At 37.6% G+C, this 14,308-nt stretch overlaps 1 protein-coding gene across 2 annotated transcripts in view; it reads right to left on the bottom strand.

Annotated features, from left to right (window-relative positions):
* The window catches only part of TPP2 (tripeptidyl peptidase 2), a 54,636-nt gene that overhangs the window by 20,221 nt on the left and 20,107 nt on the right, over positions 1 to 14,308 (bottom strand). Inside the window, exons 16-24 of one of the 2 annotated variants that reach the window (XM_026851492.1) lie at positions 14,148 to 14,254; positions 13,216 to 13,370; positions 12,023 to 12,139; positions 10,372 to 10,472; positions 7,184 to 7,280; positions 6,789 to 6,926; positions 4,854 to 5,098; positions 4,573 to 4,651; positions 2,638 to 2,676 (exon numbers count right to left, since the gene is read on the bottom strand). In XM_026851492.1, coding sequence (XP_026707293.1) covers positions 2,638 to 2,676; positions 4,573 to 4,651; positions 4,854 to 5,098; positions 6,789 to 6,926; positions 7,184 to 7,280; positions 10,372 to 10,472; positions 12,023 to 12,139; positions 13,216 to 13,370; positions 14,148 to 14,254 — 1,078 coding nt within the window. The remainder of the gene's footprint in view (positions 1 to 2,637; positions 2,677 to 4,572; positions 4,652 to 4,853; positions 5,099 to 6,788; positions 6,927 to 7,183; positions 7,281 to 10,371; positions 10,473 to 12,022; positions 12,140 to 13,215; positions 13,371 to 14,147; positions 14,255 to 14,308) is intronic. The other variant, XM_026851500.1, reaches the window with a different exon arrangement.

Below are 14,308 nucleotides of genomic sequence, written 5' to 3'. Positions count from 1 at the left end.
GGAGGGACCTTAAAGATCATCTATTTCCATCCCCCTTGCCATGGGCAGGGACACCTTCCACTAGACCAGGTTGATCAAAGCCCCGTCCAACCTGGCCTTGAACACTGCCAGGGAGGGAGCAGCCGCAACCTCCTTGGGCAACGTGTTCCAGTGTTTTGCCAGCCTAACAGTAAAGAATTTCTTCCTTATATCTAATCTAAACCTGCCCTCTTTCAGTCTAAAACCATTCCCCCTCTTCCTATCAGTACACTCCCTGATAAGGAGTCCCTCCCCATCCTTCCTGTAGACCCTCTTTAAATATTGGAAGGCTGCTATTAGGTCTCCCCAGAGCCTTCTCTTCTCCAGGCTGAACAACCCCAACTCTCTCAGCCTGTCCCCATAAGGAAGGTCCTTTGTGCCTCTCCTCTGGACCCACTCCAACAGGTTCGTGTCTTTATGTTGGGTGTCTCAGAGCTGGACTCCAGGTGGAGTCTCATGAGAGCAGAGTAGAGGGAGAGAACCTCAGGTCTCATTTTCCATTTAATAAATACCATGCATATCTGCATATACACAGTTGAATGTGCTTAAGGGATCTGTATCTGCTTTAAGATGCATACAATTTGTCCAACATTGCTTATTCTTACAGCAATACTCTTATTTAATAATTAAAAAACTAATGAAATTTCTTGAAGTCACCAGCCAGATTTACACAAAATTAAATCAGATTTGTACTTCATCCTATTTTTGAAGGCCTCCTGATTAAACAGGGATAGTGTCTTAATGCTCCAAGGAAGTCATCCTTTTACATTTGATTCCACAATGGTATTTATTAGTCTTCCACTAGTACCTATCAGTATCTGTATAATGCATGTCTTGCTTCAAACTGGAGCAAAGAATGGAAGAGTAGGGAGTAAGATGTAGAAATTTTCTATCCCTTAGCTAGCTGTTACATATTGCTGTTCAAAAGCTGCATTATGTAAAACAACAGAAATGTTTCTCACAGACCAGCAAAGGTCCACGACCTGTTTTCATTCTACCTATGTTCAGGACAAAACTTGGAGAAGTGGAAAAAAAACAAAACCAAAAACATTGTAACTGCATTATAAAAGTTAGGATGTGAAAGAAAGGTACATAGAAACAATTTGTTTTTCACATGGTTGTTTAGCGCATGCCTCCCTGTTAGAAACTAAGGGCACTTCTAAGGGTACATCAACTTCCAAAGCCACATTAGGTCACACACTAACTTTCATGGGGATCAGTTTAGAGGAAAAACACCACTGAATTCTGAACCTCATACAGTTAACAGGTTCAGCAGTCAGAGAGAAAGGATTTTTTTTTTTTTAATGTCTGGAGACATTGAAGACACAAGACATTAAGTAAAAACCCAAACCCAAGGGTTGTTTTAGGTTTTGTTTCAGTTTTGGGTTTCAAATAAAATTCCCCATTCTGCTCTTCAAGCAGAAAATGATGGATTAGGTATACAACTCTGCTTTATGTGTCTACTAAAACAAAGATACCTTCTTACTTTGTGGAAAGAACCCAATGATATTTTTGTCCAGTTATAAAAGAATTAACTAGCTTCTTTGGGAAATTAAGCTGCTATTTTCTGGCATAACCTCAAACTGCTTTCATGCAAAATAGAAAAGCTGTTGAATTATGGGCTGGATGAGCAGTCAGGTGTACTGAAACCTGCTGAATGGTCAGGCCCAGAGGGTGATCATCAGTGACACACAGCTGGAGGCCAGTAACTGATGGTGTATGTACCCCAGGGGTCAATACCAGATCAAATCCTGTTCAACATCTACATTATTGATCTGGATGATGGGGCAGAGTGCACCCTCAACAAGTTTGCAGATGACACCAAACTGGGAGGAGTGGCTGATAGAGCAGAAGTTTGTGCTGCCAAACAGAGGGACCTTAACAGACAGTAGAAATGGGCTGTCAGGAACCTCATGGAGTTCAGCAAGGAAAACTGCAGTCTTGCAGCTGGAGAAGAATAAACCCATGGACCAGTACATGCTGGGGGCCACCCAGATGGAAAACAGTTTGGCAGGAAAGGACCTAGGGGTCTTGGTGGACACAGCTTGACTGTAATTCTCTTTGTAAATTCTACTATGTGCTACATCACTGTATAAACTCTAGTCTATAACAAGTTATATTCTATTTTAGTGGAATCATGAGTTGAGAGACTTTTCAATAAAGTCCATCCTTCCTAAGAAAAAACTGCTTGCTACAGTAAGTTTTTTACAATTGTAAGAACTGTATAGTTAGATATTGAATTCTATATCAAAGTGTTAGGTTTGTGTTCAGTTGTCAATTTGCAGACAGAATAGAACAGGCAGAAACACTTGCCACAAAAAAATCTTGACCAAATGCTGAAGATTCCTGAGTATTTAATAAAAATAAAAATTACAGACCACTAATCACCACATGCATTTTTACAGTACTTATTGCAGAGGCATCCAGATGCTCACATGACTCAGTTTTGTATTATAATAGTGTTATGTCATTCTACCAGTAGCCATACTTAAGGTGCTGAAGTAAAGAACTCAGATAGATGAGGGAGACAAATTAAAAACCAATACTGGTTGACAAATTCTTTAAGTCATACGCAAAAAAGACTTAAGTATATCTTTTTCAAAAACTAACATTCAGTACCTTTTTAAATTTTCCTTGTCGCTTTGCTGCAGACTGCCCCTGGGAGTTAGAATAACATACTGTAAGAAAACATGCACACACCACACAGGATGGAGACACCTTCTCTGTACAATTATGATTATACTTTCAACCTACAGATTCTTAAACTTTTAGAGTCACATCTATGATCAAACATGCTCTTAAAGCATGCTCTTTCAGGTTTTTAAAATCAATAAAACAATGCATTGTTGTGTATACAGTCCATTATTCCTGTAAGACAAGCAAGTGTTGTTAACCACTTAGCTTAAATTAATAAATTACAGAAATTCAGTCTCAAAAGTGTAGATTTTAGATTTTGACTGTTTAGTAGCATTGTTCTGTTTCGTAATAAATATACAGAAGTTACATTTTCCCTTACATTGCATCCACCTGCTGGCCTAGAGATAACTTTGCTGCCTAGTCCTCCTTCTTTGTCTCCTGGTACATACTGAGGGTTCACTAAAGGCAGCAGAAAGTATCTGGATGCTGATACCATTCTTTTTCCAGTGAAACATGACCATAACAGTAATGTCTTAGACTATGACATGAGACACACCACAGCTAGAACTTCTCTCCATGTAAGCTCTTAAGTATTCTTCATCACATGAAATTTTATAGGCAATACCTACCTCCCTCCTACTTCCCATCCCAGGAATCACTGTATATAACCATTTGGTCTGGTTTTGAAATAAGGTAGATGAGAATTACAACCAATAGTTCAAGGAAGTGCAGAATTCACTGCATAGTTAGGGAAACTATTATTTCACTACTGTAATGGATTTACCATGGATTTCATAAAAGTATGCTTTCAACCTTGCAGGAATCACAAAGAAATATAAAAACTGATTACTTTAGTTCTTAGTTACTGGACTTGACATTCCTCAAATTCTCCTGTCATACATTATCTAACCTGCCATGACATGCAATCTGCCCCAAAAGTACTACCTATAACCATATCAGATTGAATGAACTAAACCTTTCTACTCAACAAGATCTAAAGGTATGTGCCCATCTACTCACAGGAACTTATTTTCTATGAAAACATACTGTAGTTTTATACATGTTGTTTAGCCACATCTAGTGATGTATGGACATAGATGAACTACCTCCAATACTAACAATCACCAGAATTGATTAACATTTATTCTTAGATTTGCCATCTATTTAAAAATTGCTAAGGGAATCCTCTAAATACCTTAGCACCAAATACACACAAGAGCAATCTGGTTAATATAATCCCTGTTGCACTACAGATTTATACATGTTAGAAACCTGTTTTTACAGTATGATGTGTTATGAGCAAAAAACCCTACAGCTTTTTTCTAGCATCACATACAGAGATCTTACATCATTTTGTTGGAGCATACAGTCATATTAGTGGTTGACAACATCAGTGTGCAGCAAGTAAGAATATCAACTTATGCGTCTGAGTCATCAAAATTCATACTACTGTGTGATAGTAACATGTAGGTGTTAAGAAAGCACATATTTCTGCTGAAAATTGTATGCATGCAAGGAAGAGTAGAGATGTTTATTAGAAAACCAACATGCACAAAACAATATATATGCACGTATTTTTCATTCAAGTTATACTACACTAGGCAATTACACAAAATCACTTTTAAAGGCTCCACACCAACAAAAAAGCAGTTGCTTCTAGAAATACAACAATCCAGACCAAAAGAATTAGAATTGAGAATTTAGGAAGTGATTAAATTTGAAATAAGATGAAGATAAAAATAGAACTGCTTAGAAGTTACCCTGACTTTATTAATGAAACAACTGCTTATAAAGTGTGTTACTAAACATAGTGCTCTTTAATTTACTAAAGTCATGAAATACAGCACTTCCTGGCATGCCATTTACCAGATTCAAAAGGTTCAGAAAAAGAAGCCATGATCCATTTCAAATACTCACAGCTTTCTTTCCAAGCTCTGTTTTAGACAGTGTAAGAGCTCCTGCAAGATAACATCCTGGCCCTGCTCCTTTAGGTATTCTATTCAAAGAAAGAAAGTTCAGTGTTAAAACCAGGTTCATTAATGTTCCATAGGGACTACAGTAAAGAACCCAAACAGTGAAAGCAACACAAGAGGAATTACAAAGCCAAAACAGGTAGACACTATTAAAGCATTATTTCAGTTAGGTGCGGAAGCAGCTGGTTAGATGTAGATGAGAAAAACAGGACTTCAGTAACTTACTTGTCATCAGGCAGAGATGTAACAAAGAATGGCTGACTGTGTTTTGGTGGTAATGTCAAACTGTTGGATTTCTTCTTCCCTAAGAGAGCAAGGCTATGGTTTTCATAAATATCTAAGCTCAAGGTACTAGACAACCTGTGAGAAACAATAAATGGAAGGTCTTTGATGCGATCCAGCTCACTGTTCTGTTCGTGACGAATTTGTAACCGAATAGTGTAATCTCCTTTTTCCAGTTTCACAGAATACTGAAAGAAAGAAGTTCTCATAAATGTCAAGATTAAATACTTCACCATTCACAAAGAAACCCAGAAATAAGACTGTCATGTTCTCCTTGATTCGTATAGCTCTAGTTATTTAAAATATGCTAGATTGCTTAGTTCTAGAAACTCCTGAAAAGAGTGCTTCCAAGACTTGATAGCAGCCAAAACACATTTTGTATTAACTGAAAAAAAAAAAAAAAGCAAGTTTTCAGGCCACAAAATAGGCTGACATCCTTTGTTCCTATTTTAACACTGTATTAACTGCTCATAAAATAATCAGAATTCTGGCTAAAAACTTTCAATTCAAAACCTCTAGCCAGTTTGCCTTGATATACTTTCAGTTTACTATGTAACTTTGGGTGCTCTATGGTTTAAATCACAGGATACCTTCCACTGTCTCAAACATTGTACCAGCTTTCACACTGAAGAAGCCAGTATTCCTGTGTGACTTAAGGCTGCGGTTTGAAGAGCTGAAAGACTCTTTGCCCGTAGCTTTTTATATATTATTAGGAATATTCATATAACAATCTCCATTTATTAAACAAAAAACCCCCAAAACCCACCCCCCCAAAAAAATCCAAAACATAGCCAACAAAAAACCCTGACTCTCAAATTCTTATTTTTGAAAACATACTTTAATTTCTATCAGTGTGGATGTTCTAAGCAATAGCATTTTCCTTTCTGCTGGTGCTGCTATAATACTAAAGGCAGCTCTAAGGGACAATAATTCATTACTACCCTGCTCTCAGAATCTCCCTCTCCTGAGTTAAGGAGTCATGTTTCTTGTCGGTATTTCTTCCTGGATTAAATAATTTTGAATTGTTTTATAACTGTTTCTGATGTACACCACCAGAGATTTACAGCACAGTGATCCACCAGGTATAAGCAACACGCTACTTTGGTGATTTTCAGATTTTATACCAGCTTGAACATGCAAGTTAAGGAACAGAAGTCTAAACAATGCAATTTCTGAAACTTATAAGATTCAAAAGACATGCTTTAAAGTTTATCTATTGGACACTCCCAGAATGATAAATCTATCAAAATAAACATTACAATGATGAAGTTCAACTGTGATTTTGGTTTGGTAAAAAATAGTTTTAAATCCAAAAAGATATAAAAATGTTTCTCTTATGCTCTTTATTTCTTCCTTTTTTATTCTCCCCCCCTGGATCCAGACACATGGTCTGTTCCAGCTGAAACAGATCCCCACACAACTGTTGTACAAAAAACTCCCTTTGAAAGATGGCAACAGGAAGTAAACCAAGCTATAGCATTTAAAAGGCTAACTGAAGACATCAACAGCACAGAAGACAGCCTTCATGGATACAGAAGCCTCTGATCTATCAGCAGATGTCACACTACATAAAAAATAATGTATCCTTTCCACTTTAAATAGAAAGGTTCAAGGTATCATCTTTGTAAAAAAAGCCAACACCATAACTTTCCCTTCTTCCTTGGAAAAGAAAAAAAAATTATAGTGTTCTATTTCATGGAAACAAACCTGTCTTTTTTTTCATACACATATATCACCAATGACCCTGTCTTCTTGTGAAGATACAAGAACATTACACCTACGCATCATGAAATGTTAGGAGCTAACAGCAGGCCTGGGAGGTGAAAAAGAATGAAATTTTCACTGTGCAGAACACAGAAGGTAACGTAAATACATTACCTGGTGTGGATAGGCATCTCCTGAACCCATTTGTCTTTTGTTCTGGTCAAAAATAATCCACAGTTGACTATCAAACTCAGATTCATACAACAATTCACAAAGAAGTGGACAGCTTGGAGTTACTTCTCCACTCTTAGGCTATTAAAAGAAAAGTCAAAACATTTAATTCACTACTGAATAAACCAAGTATAATCCTTAGACATTCAAAAGGATACCTGAACTAAAGTCCATTTCAACCAACAGTAGCTCCTAAAGAGAACTAAATCAGAATTTTGTCTGTAGAAAGTTAATCTAGACCTTGTTTCTGACAGAAAACTTAAAAGTTAAAATCTCTTTTAGAAAACATGCTGTATTTATTAACGACTTTAAAAAAAACAACCACCTATAACCCTTACCTGATGAAAGTTATAGGTCAAAATCATCTCATATAGTTGACGATTATTCGGTAAAATATCTCTGGAGCCCAAAGGTTTTATTTTTGCACTCACTGGTCTGCAGTTAAACAACAAAAAACAACAGAAGGTACTCTTAATAAAAATGTATCCTCTATCAAAATTTGTCTTGCTTAAGCAAAGGCATGTTCTGAACTACAACTGAATTCAGCACATGCAATAACATCTCTTTAAATACTGTAACTATCCAGGCAGCATGAATTGCTCAGTTAAAATACATATCAGTTCAAAACCAAGCTTTAGTGACATTACAGACATTGCCAAAGAAAGAAGCCAGAGTTTAGCAATCACATCTAAATGCTCAAAACTAAAGGCCATTAAAAAAAAAACAAAACGGGAAAGCCAACAGACTTCAGGATTAAGAGGAAAAAAAAACTTAAATAAAATCAGGCTACTTTACAACTCTAGTAACCATGCTACAATCAGCACTTTTATTCATAGACTGGAAGATTAATGGTACAGTAATTAGACAACAGAATAAATAGTTATTAATTGTATGCTACAGACGGTTTTATCAGAGACTCTGTAAGAAGCCTGACAGAAATCAGAGCAGTAACACAGAAGAATGCCAACTCAGTTAGGACAAACTATTGTTCAGAGCAGCACAAACACTTTAAGCCATAAGCATCAAAGAATATAGTCTATTCTCTCCCTCTACTCCACTCTTGTGAGACCCCACCTGGAGTACTGCATCCAGCTTTGGAGTCCCCAACAGAAAACAAACAAGGACCTGCTCGAGTGGGTCCAGAGTTGATAAGGGATTTGGAGCACTTCCCTTATGAGGACAGGCTGAGAGAGCTAGGGTTGTTCAGCCTGGAGAAGAGAAGGCTTTTGGGAGACCTCATAGCAGCCTTCCAGTACTTAAAGGGGGTTGAAATTCTGGGGTTTCAACCCCAAGCCCCCAAATAAGGTTGACATATGGGTGATTCCCACAGCCCACACAAAGGGGTGGTGAGTTTGCCTTTAGGCTTCCCTCCAGGGTGCAGCAGCCTCGGGAGAGCCATTAGGTAAACAAGCCCCAGGTGTCCCACTTAGGGATAAAAGCTGGGACCACTTGCTGGAAGTTGTGAGTGATTGTCTGAGGTGGACATACTTTGTGGAGTTTCAAGTTGGGGAAGGACCTCCCACCTCCCTGGAACTGGGCTCCAGTCAGGTCTGGTTTTTGTAAATGCAGGCTGTGTAGAGATTCAGTATGTGGCTTCCTTGGTCTTATGTATTTGGCTTGTTGACTCAGTTGTCTCCCATCCCTTCTATGGGAAACTGCATTTCACCATTTATTCCACCCATTATTGGTCACGTGGTGTCATTGTTGGGGTCAGGGGGATTGATGTCAATTATGTATAATCTGACTTGTTTGTACCCCCAGTGCTCACCCATGTACTGAACCTTTTGTATCAAATACAATCTATTTATTGGTTCATCTTCATGCTGGCTGTGTCCTTTATGCTAGGCCTAATAATTTGCAAAACAGGGCTCTACAGGAAAGATGGGGAGGGACTCCTTACAAGGGAATGTAGTGATAGGATCAGGGGTAATGGTTTTAAACTGAAAGATGGTAGATTTAGTTTAGATGTAAGGAATAAATTCTTTACTGTGAGGGTGGTGAGACACTGGCACAGGTTGCCCAGAGAAGCTGTGGCTGTCCCCTCCCTGGCAGTGTTCAAGGCCAGGTTGGACAGGGCTTTGAGCAACCTGGTCTAGCAGAAGGTGTCCCTGCCCATGGCAGGTGGGTTGGAACAAGATGATCTTTAAGGTCCCTTACAACCAAACCATTCTATGACTCTCTAAATAATATAGGATAATCAGAGCTTCATAAATAAAGAATAGCACAATGAAGGTGGCCTGGCATCATTTAAGTTTACATTTCACTCATTCAGACAACCTATAATTACATGATCAAAATTTTTAAGATTCTGTCACCTCTTTCATTGCCAAGTGCACAGACTAATCATCCAGCAAAATATCTGTGCTGCATCAGATCACAGGTCCATTTAACCCAGGTTTCCTAGCTGGTAGACACCAGATAAACTGCTGACAGAAGACTTAAGAACCAAGTAATATTACACAGGATACATCTCCCTAATAATCACCCTGCCTCTGAGCATTTGAAACTCAAGAGACTGAAAAGCCATTCAACACTTTTTTTTTTTAAATCTGTTTTATGACTCATAACTTTGAGTCACTATTCATGCCTTAAATACATTTAATGTCAGATGAGTGCCCTAAATATTACAAGGAGTTAAGAGCATCTCCAGTTTACAAACCAATAATTAGGCAAAGATAAATTAGGGGATTGTTTTATTTCCCCACTTAAGGCATATCAAATCAGGTATTCCTGAATCTACCATTAGGCAGCATGTTCATTAAACACCTAGCAACCTCTATTCCAGTTACAAGTATCAAAAAGCCCCAGATAGAGCCCAAGGTCTCCGCTGAGAGGCCCATATAATGGAAAACTTTGGATTACTGACCACAGTGAAATTGTCTGGTCCAAGTGTTAAGGTTACTGCTTAAACTGTATGGCTTTGTTTTTTTTTTTCCTCCTGAAGTGACCAACGTTAACTGCTGCATTGGTTAGGAATTTTCCAGCAAAGCTTTTCCTCCAAATCACCATGTGTCAAACTGACAACAACATAAACAATTTTCCACCAAAATTGTGCACCAGATCCTCCAAAAACACCTCCAGTCAAGCAAGAGTAAGACGACAGTCTTCAGGTCAAAATCAGGCAGGATCTGAAGCAGCTGCTTAAAAAAAACCCAAAACAACTAACACCAATAACTCCACAATTTGTTTCTTTAATATCTAAAGTGCCTTTTAGGTAAAAGGCTTAGAGGTCTAAGTGTCTTCTTTGGAAGCAATGGAACATATTTGTAATTTTTTAAAATTTTATTATTAGCTTAAGGAAAGAATTTGTATGGAAAAAGTCACCATAACTCTCAAATTTTGTCAAAGTTAAAAGGAACGAAATAAAAAGAATGCTATTCATTGAGAATTAATTGATGCTTCCAAACCTACTTTAAAATTTGACAAGAATATTGTTGTTATCCTAGATATCACTACTAACTTGTTACTGGTTTAACTACATACAAAGCTTTCCACTTTCTCAATACAGTCCCTCAGAAATTCTTACCTGAGTGTTTGAACCCAGTTTTTCAGATTTATGCATGGAGCAATATCTTCATACTTCAAGAGGGACTGAACATCAAATCTTACGATGCCTTCTGAAGCATGCTGAAGAAAAAGCATATAACAAGTATGCTTCTGTACATATCATATGTGGACTATCTGAAATGCCCTTCAAAAATACAACAGAAACTGTATTTATCTTTATCATAAGAAGTAACACTGTGTGAGTCTGAAAGTGTCACAAGCTTATCTATATTTTACAAGAGCTGATATATTGGGACTTACAAAACTTTAGCAATTGGAGCTAAAGTTGTATTACTGTGCCCCCCCCCCCAAATAATTTAAGCACTTTGTACAGACCTGTACAAGTCATACTTCAGGCAGGACTGGGTTTTGCACATTTGTGAATATTACCTTTGCATATACAATTCAACACATACAATTATTATTCATCTAGAATCTTAAAACAAGTATTTTATAGTGTTTCTGCTGAGTTTTATTATTACAGAATAGTTTAACTTAGCAAAAAAGAAACAATACTACATACACAGGTTAGTGAGGGGCAGAATCATTTGAAAACTTACTTTCTAGGAGTATCCCATGGCAAGCCACCAGTATATCAGCACTATTAAATATTATTTTATGAAAGTTACAGCTGCTCAAGAAGGAATGGCAAAACTGTTTGTATTCTCTAATTTTTAACTCTCCGTTATTCAGTTGATGTATTCCCACTGGGGTGAGTGGGGGGCTGCTGTGCACATTGGCACCACCAGGTCTTCCTGCTCTACTGGTTCAAGAGCTGGTACCTTAACACAATGCACCCACTCTTTTTTCCCCAAGTTTATTCAGCTCTCAGAGCCTGAATACATCCAAATTCACCTGTGGGACAGCTATAATTTGCTCTGGCCCTTAGCTGATACAAAGGGAAGAGCCAGGATATATCTGCATGGTGCTGCTTCATGTAGCTGTTGCCATATCAGCTCTCAAAGAGTCCTCTCCTGAAGGGTGGTCAAGCCAGGTTGCACAGGACAGCAAAGAACACAGGTGGAAGACAAAGTACTGTGAATATTATGATACTAAAGTTTTTAGCAACTTTCAATCTGTTAGTATCAGAGTCTTAGGAATCACCACACTGCCTATCCACTGCACCTTCAACTGCCCTGAATGACAGGTCTCACCCCAATCTGTACACATCAATAAAACACTGAAGAAACAATAAATTTTAAGGACATTTTATTCTGAAAAATAGTATTCACCATATTGTCTTTTAGCAATGGTAGTCTAGATATTCAGGTTCAAGAAATGTGGTCCCAAAGTTTATTCATACAAACACTTGCTAGTAAGTATAGCTACAATTTCAACCTTTTAGTATGCCCTGTCTATTGGTGTGGGGTTTGGGCTTTTCGTGGTTTGTCTTTTTTTTTTTCCCCACTTTCTGATTTACAATGGAAAGGCATATAAAAAAAATTAATAAATTATGGCAATGGGCATTTCTGTGGGACTCAACTCATATTTACCTATTTTTAAGAGAAAACATGAACATCTCATGAAAGACTTTTAGTCTTTCTAAATACAGGCAAGAATGAAGAAAAATTTTATTCCGAGATACCAAAGGACTTCAGAATAATTCAAAATAAACACTACAGAAAACTTACCATGTTTAGTTGAGGAGTAGCACAAAGTACACCATGGAAAGAAATTGTGTAATTAATGCTAACATTGCTAAGGCTTGCCCACCACCGAGCAACACAAAATTCAATGGTTCTTCCAGCCTGAGTAACAAAAGCACAGAGTTAGACTCAGGCTCCCATCTTCCCCTTCTATTCACCCCAGCCTCCCTCATCCCAAGCTAAAACAATTGGAGCATATCTCAAAAAAAGACCCTGTTATGTCCCGCATGCATATGTTTGTATGGTACCAAGTAAGACACTATACTTGGTCTAGAAACCACAAGACAGCTCCAACAAAACAGGCTGACTGATGACTACATCAAAACAAGGAGTGCTGGGGTACACCCTACAGAGAAAGGTACGGCTTTTAAATGTTACATCTTCCTTTCCTATCCTTCAAACTAGGAAGACAGGTTAGTTCACAGATAAGTTCAATATGTGTGCCCTAGAAAGTGTGTGTATCTGTCTAAACAAGACAATAGGAAGCTTGGGAGGTTAGGATGGAGGGTGTGTGTGTTTATTGTTGTTTGTTTGGGTTTTGTGTTGTTGTGGTGCTTTTTTAACAAACATGATAAAATCCAAAATGTATCAGTGGGACAAGCTTAGCTTAGGGTATCCCACTTGACACTTTCAGAGAGTAAGGGACTGAATAAGCACAAAAATCATAGCCACTCAGGCTTTAGAGCTGTGCAATTAAATTAAGCAAGTCACAGGACAAAGAAGTGAACTCTATCATCCACACCCCTGAACTGTTAGCTCACCCCAGCATTATTCAAGCTAAACCTGCTGTATCTAAGCAGTATGAATGTAAGCCAGTCAGTTATCACCTGGCTTCAACATCAAGGAACGTCACACATTACCACACTAAGCACTACAGGCAAAATATGACGAACTACACCTATATAACAAGTCATACCCCCTTATTTGAAAGTGAAACAAATTGGTTTGTATGAACAAGTACCAACAAATTGAAGAGATTAACAGGTATAAGGGCATTAACAAATAACTAAGAAACACTAGCAAGCTTTTAGAGATCTTTTCAGAACTGAGAACCAGATGCACTCACTACTACAACAGTAGTTTTTGGGTTAGGGGTTCTTTGGAAAAAAAATCCAGAATGAGTTATGTCATACCACATCTTACTTTCTCTTCCCCCATGCCACCCTAATAAAACTTACTAAGACAGGAAATGCTTCAGTCACTGATCCTTTTTCTGGCAAGGATGAAAATTTGTAGAACTCATGACTTCTATATGCTTTTTGTTTCACTAGCTGAACAGCATGAAGCACAAACTTGGCAGTCACATCAGCTGAACATGAACATACTGTCACTTCTAGATAAAAGAAAGAAATTAAGTTTAGTTTCAAGAGACAAGAATTTTAGAAGGAAAGCAGAGATTGACCAGAAAAGTAATTTGTAATGTAAGAAGTTACATAGTACCCCAAGTGGCTCCATATGTGAATAATGCTTATATATCAGTTATTTACAAACACCCTTTCAGATTAAGGAAACTAGCTGTTCAGAAATCAGTTAAGAGAAACATGACTCAACTAAATGGTGAAAAGTTATTGGAAAGTACAAATGTATAATCTGTACAGGACAGACTGCTGCTGAATTCCAAATCACTAAACAATCCTTTCAAGAATCTTTCATTTAGACTGAAGTAATCTCACACAGGAAGACAAGGAAAAAACCCCTTTTTTCCCCCCCATGAAAAATTATGATCTATTTGCCAATTATGAAAAATATTTTTCTTTTTCAGTTAAGATATCTTTCAACACTACATCAATACACCTTAAAAAAAAAAAAAGAGACAAACCTCAGACAGTAATACTTTTCCATAAATGTGAGGTATTCCTCCAGTTATGGGCAATCACTTCAGATTGTATTTGCTGGTTTCTAGAAGATGGAGAACTAGAACTGCTATACCAGAAACCATCAGATAACTTAAAATCACTCCTCTAAAAGCTTTAAAATCAAGTATTTTACATATTCGTGGATCAAATCCTTCAGTTCTTATTCAGGCAGGACTCAAAATAATTTCAAAATAGCTCTGTCAAGTCTGACAGATGCAATTTTAAAATTTAATTAATGTTTTCATTTTCCCTACCAGCCCATGTAGCTCCCTGTGGAACATCAATGAAGTGCCTTCGGATTTGACCAGGTTTAAAATGAACATCTGTATATGTCAGGTCATAGCTTGATGATTCATCTACTCTGTATGTCAAAAGGAAAACACAAACAGTAATCAAAACAAGCTGTGAAGTCCTT

This window comes from Athene cunicularia (assembly GCF_003259725.1).
Source record: "Athene cunicularia isolate RWA chromosome 1 unlocalized genomic scaffold, athCun1 chr1_part1, whole genome shotgun sequence".
NCBI classification, from domain to species: Eukaryota; Metazoa; Chordata; class Aves; order Strigiformes; family Strigidae; genus Athene; species Athene cunicularia.
The sequence above is the reverse complement of the archived record's forward strand: the minus strand, read 5'-3'. Positions and strand labels throughout refer to the sequence as shown.